The following is a 5626-nucleotide window of genomic DNA, read 5'->3' on the forward strand; positions in this document are numbered from 1 at the left end:
CATCAATGCTCCCGTCTCCAATGAAGGATGGCAAGAGTATAAGCAGCCTCTCCACAGGAAGATAAGAGGGTACGAAGTAGTACGGGCCACCCCCACCAAAATTCAGGTCGTAGAAGGGAAACCTTGTCCAGCAATCCACCTCTAGGTTAGGGCACAACACCATCTCATCCGCATCAGCAGTCGGCATCAGACCCTCCTCCTCGACCACTCCAGAGCTTGAAAAGTCTATAAACGACTTCAAATAGCTGTCCTCCACCTTGGCGATGTCACGCCCCGCCCCGAAACCACTACCAATTTGGCACGGTTCGGCCGCGGCGACGGACCGCCGAACGGACAGCACCTCCCCTGCCCGCTCAAGGCTCAACAACAGGAATGTGTACAAGAATTTACCCAGGAATTTAAATTCTAAACATACACATTCAACGAGGGCACAAATAGTGCCAACAACCAGAAGAGCAAGTAATCCACGAGGTAAACAAGTGAAATAAAGAGAGTAATTTACTAACTATTACATTAGTTACATTCATTACATCATTTTTCATCCAAAATACATAGCTCTCCAACCTCACCTACAAGAATCTCTCTCAATACATAGGTGACTAATGCAAAAAGGAAAGCTACTATACTACCACGGTCTCACTGGTCGGGCGCGACGCCCTTGCCGCGGTCCTCTCTCTGCAGCCCTGAACCTACCACTGGAAATAGAGTGGGGTGAGAACTATCTTCCATAGTTCCCAGTGGGCTCGGCCGCCGACTCTGCCGATCTCCCCACTAGGTCCAAGTGGGCACAAGTAACAACANCCTGTTGCATGTAGCAAAGTATTTGGTCAGGTTAATATCACAGAAGAGAGAGAGAGAGAGAGAGAGAGAGAGAGAGAGTAACTAAACATACGTGTGCAAGAAGGATGGACTAGTCCATGGAATAGCAACAAAGCTTGAAGGAATCCAAGTTATGATGGAACAAGGGCACAAACGCATCAATGCTCCCGTCTCCAATGAAGGATGGCAAGAGTATAAGCAGCCCCTCCACAGGAAGATAAGAGGGTACGAAGTAGTACGGGCTACCCCCGCCAAAATCCAGGTCGTAGAAGGGAAACCTTGTCCAGGAATCCACCTCTAGGTTAGGGCACAGCACCATCTCATCCGCATCAGCAGTCGGCATCAGACCCTCCTCCTCGGCCGCTCCAGAGCTCGAAAAGTCTATAAACGACTTGAAATAGCTATCCTCCACCTTGGCGACTTCTGTGCGGATGAGATCCGCAGCATACTGGAGCGGCCTCTTCATCAGCTCCCGCACGTTGGCGCGCGGGAAGGCCCAAAGGACTAGGTTGCCTGAGTACCCATCAGGCACAGCTGGGATCATCCTCCTGCGTCCGTCCACGGCAATTCGTACGTGGGTGGTCTCGCAACCGTTGAGGCCTCGCGCCTTCGTCACGATCCTCCATAAATGAGCCACCAAGCACTGGAACGTAGTATATGGCTGGTCTCTCCCCACGGACGCCGTGGCCTTGAGCTTGGAGAGGAACTCCTTAGTAAAGTGTGCCTTGTGAATGACCACCTCATTCTTTAGTGGGTTCTCCATGTTGCTGTCTCTACTCTTCTTGCTCTTGAACTCCACACCACGATGCTCAAACTCGAGCTGTGGCGGCTGACGGGGGACAAAGAGCGAGGTGCGGTCGTGCAGCGGGAGGGGGCTGATGGATAGTCCGCGTGATGCGAGGCCCCACGAGACCAAGAAGTTGCTGGTGGCATGGCCATCGGCGATAATGTGGTGCGATGAGAACCCCAGAACCAGAGATCCGCAAGTGAACCTCGTGAGCTGGACCAACAGCAGCTCCTCCACACCGTCGGCACTCGGATGAAAGTCCAGCAGAGAAGGAGAGGGCTTGAAGGGCATGGCATTGCTGAGGATGGTGTCCACAGATGCCTCGACAAACCGCACCCCTTCATCGTTAAGGAGTATTACTCGGTTGCCTTCGGAGTCCTCCCCGAACCTACCAGCGTACTCTCTATATTCTGCTAGCACCTTCGCGAGCCCCTCCTCGATCATGGAGTTGGGAGGAGTCGGCGGGCGAAATGCATAGATGACAGCAATGTGTGTATCGAAGGTGACCTTGTCGAACACACTCAGTGCAATGTGTTGAGTGATCGTAAGTGGAGGGCAAATATGATCAGCATTGTGTGCAGGCTTGATGATTCTCGAGCTCTCCACTACCACCTTCATGGAGAATTGGTTGAGCTTAACTAGAGATAGGACGGAAATATAAAGCTAAGTGAGATAGATATATTGCTCTATCCCATAAGCTGTGCACACATGGGCATAAATAAGATAGTGGTGTCCGGTAGTTGCCAATGAGAAGCGGCTTCTAGGAGGAGAATGACGCTGCCTAATCAACTCATAGCACCGTAAGGTGATTTTCAGATCTATGAGGGTGAAATCCGTACATGCAATTAAAGATAACGTTAATTGATGAGATTTAGTTAGAATTAACTTAGTTATTTTACCTCTAATTGCTTTTTAATTCAGATATTAGTTATTTTTAGTATAATATACACACTCGTGATGTGTACTTGGATTAATTAAGTTGACTGTTTTTAATGAACTTGGCCGAGTATAGCTGCTGCATGCATGAGAGCACGAGATTCTCCAACACTAAATAAAAAAAGCCGAAAAGGTTTAGGGTTTAAAACTTAAAATTTAGATTTTAAATTGAAAATTAAATTTAATATTTTATTCATATTTTATATTTAAATTTAAATTTTAAAATTTAAATTTAATTTCCAAATAAAATTCAGTAAAAAATTATTATTTGAAGGCAGCAAAAAAATTTTTGCTAAACATCTTACCAAATTATATCAGAAAAATTACTTTCCTATTATAGATTCAACCAAACATTCTAAAAGTTATAACCAAAATTATTTATTCTTCAAACCAAAATTATTTATTCTTCAAACTAAAATTAATTCAGCAGAAATTACTTTTTCAATAGTTAGACCCAAAAGGCTCCATATATCTTTCTCCGGTAAAATATAGTTTTTGCTTCAATCTGCCAAACATATCAGTGTAATTAATCGTTCTTCTTCCTCTCTCTTGGGAAATCTATGCACAATACATGAGTTAAAAGAACGGTATTTGATAGATGTGCGCTGCCGTAACAAATGGCATCAGCAGGTCGTTTTTTGAAAGGATTATGCGTCAATGGCATTTAATGGTGCCAGCGGAGTCTTGAATGGTTTTCTGTTCTTGGATGATGGTCATTCCCGTCTCATGCTTGCTAAAAATTAAAAAGGTTTAGTACATAACATAATCGATTGTAGAGCTAGCTTGATTTTCTATTTCCAAATGAAAACCATTGCATTTTTATGTGCCTAGATAAACCTATAGTGCATTTTAATTATCTATTTTATCTCATAACTTAGTTCTGATAATATAAAGAAAGAAATTATCAAAGCTGTTTTTCATTTATGCGTTATCTCAAGAATAGCCTTCTCATTGCTGATCATCAATGTAATGCAAGACAATTTAATGTAATTTCTTAGACGTTCACGTGCGTAGTGTGTGCTTCGGCAAGTGCAATATCTCCTTCTAAGTTTGTTCTTTGCTTGAAAAAAGAATCGATCCACTATTTATCCGTGCTGAAGTTAAGTTTTATTTTGGATAACGTCAACTTGCCCTCTCGGGATATTGCATATTTTTATTTTGCCATCTTGTAGTTTAAAAAGTTAGACTTGATTATCCTGTGGTTTTTCCGTGTCTTCAATTTATCTTTTTTTTTTTTTTTTTTTTGCTAGCCAAGGAATGTTCATACGTTTTCTACCACATGACATGATTTTTTTTTTTTTTTTTTTTGAGAAAAAGGTAACAAGCTACCTGCTTCATTCATTAAGCAAAATGAACTGAGCATACAAGTTGGAAGCAGCTAGGGCTTCCGAAGAAAAAGAAACGAGCAAAAAGAAGTAAAACAAAGAAACAAAGAAACATAAACAGGAAAGCGAGCAGGGCGGAGAGAAGCTGATGACGCGTCAGCGCAGAGCGGCCCAATTGGTGATCAGAAGATTAACTCGTCCTAGAGACCTAGAAGCATCGGGCGGGATACCCCGGAAGATGGCGTTGTTTCTATCGCCCCAAACAATCCACCAGATTGCTGCAAGAAGGGTCAGACCTTGTGTTCTCAGAGAGTCTGCGGGGTTGGTTGAAGTTTGTTCCCAAAGATTCTGGGCGTCGCCTGTGGAACCATCAGATACCACCAAGCCTTTCGAACTGAAGAGGAGGTATCATACGTAGACACAATTATGGAATAGGTGGTCGCAGCTTTCCGTAGGAACCGCGCAGAAGACATAGTATTGATCTACTAGAACACTTCGGTAAAGAAATCTGTCGGCCGTGAGCAATCTCTTCCGCAGTAGTAGCCAAACGAAAAAATTTTGATTTTAAGTGGGATTTTCAGTCTCCACATGTGGATGTTCGACGGGGTACGTTGGCCAGAATCCGTGATAAAGTTGTAAAGAGATTTGACTGAGAATTATTGATTGGAGGTCCATCACCATTTAATCAAGTCCCGTCGGTTACTCGGAGTATGGCGTAGGAGTAGCTCTTTGAGCATCGATAGCTGTCTACGCCTTCCAGCAGAATTTGACGTCGCAAACCCACGGTAGATGAAACGCCATCTCCATCCCTGGGGGGTCCAACATTGGGCGACTGTAGCCTCAGTGTTCGAGACGTTCTGAAAAATGTCCGGGAATAGTGCGGAGAGGGGTCTCTCCCGTCCAGATGTCCGACCACATCCTGATATTTTTTCCGTCTCCAAGCTCGTGGGTTACTTCGCAGATAAACACTTCGCGGCATCAAAGCACGCTTTTCCACCACTGCGAGTATGGGACGAAAGCCCCCCCTCATGTAGTGGTTTTCTTCTGATGTAGTAGAGAGATCTTATCAGTTTGCACCAAAGCAGGTTTGGTTCGTTGAAGAAGCGCCACCACCATTTGGTTAGTAGAGCCAGATTCATAGATTCTAAGTCCAAAACCCACAATCCGCCTTCTCTCTTGCTTTTGCAAATGGAATTCCAATTGACGAGACATGCACCTCCTGCAATGTTGGAACGCCCAGAACCCCAGGTTCTTCATGTAGCATTTTCTGGGCTCGCAGAAGAAGATAGTATCGTCGGCGAACTGGATGAGTATCGTCTGGCAGTCATCAGATGGTCCAACACCGTGTAACAGGTTGTTCTCCCGCGCAGTTTCGGTCAACCTAGCCAGACTGTCCGCCACCAGAAGAAAAAGGTATGGGGATAGGGGGTCCCCTTTTCTGAGCCCCTTCCTTACTTTCATCTACGAAGTCGGGGTGTCGTTCACTAGTATGCGACCTTTGCATTGCAAATGCACTGTTCGATCCAAGCCCACCACTTATCACTGAAACCTATCCATTGGAGAATACTTCTTAAAAATGACCATCTGACATTGTCGAAAGCTTTCTCAAAGTCGACCTTGATGCTTGTGCATTCCCTACCAGTTTTTGAGCACCAGTTCACTAGTTCACACGCAGTGGCGAAGGAGTCTGCCAACAACCGGTCTTTGAGAAAGGCCGATTGCGTTGAAGAGATGATGGATGGCAGACTAGGTGCTAGTC

The 5626-nt window shown here is 44.8% G+C and overlaps 1 protein-coding gene across 1 annotated transcript; it reads right to left on the reverse strand.

Annotated features, from left to right (window-relative positions):
* LOC109717720 (agmatine coumaroyltransferase-2-like) lies at nt 897-2258 on the reverse strand. The gene has a single exon (XM_020243598.1). It carries the CDS (start codon nt 2222-2224, stop codon nt 911-913), a length of 1314 nt encoding a protein of 437 aa, XP_020099187.1. The 5' UTR covers nt 2225-2258; the 3' UTR covers nt 897-910.

Source organism: Ananas comosus, linkage group 11 (genome assembly GCF_001540865.1).
Source record: "Ananas comosus cultivar F153 linkage group 11, ASM154086v1, whole genome shotgun sequence".
Classification (NCBI taxonomy): Eukaryota; Viridiplantae; Streptophyta; class Magnoliopsida; order Poales; family Bromeliaceae; genus Ananas; species Ananas comosus.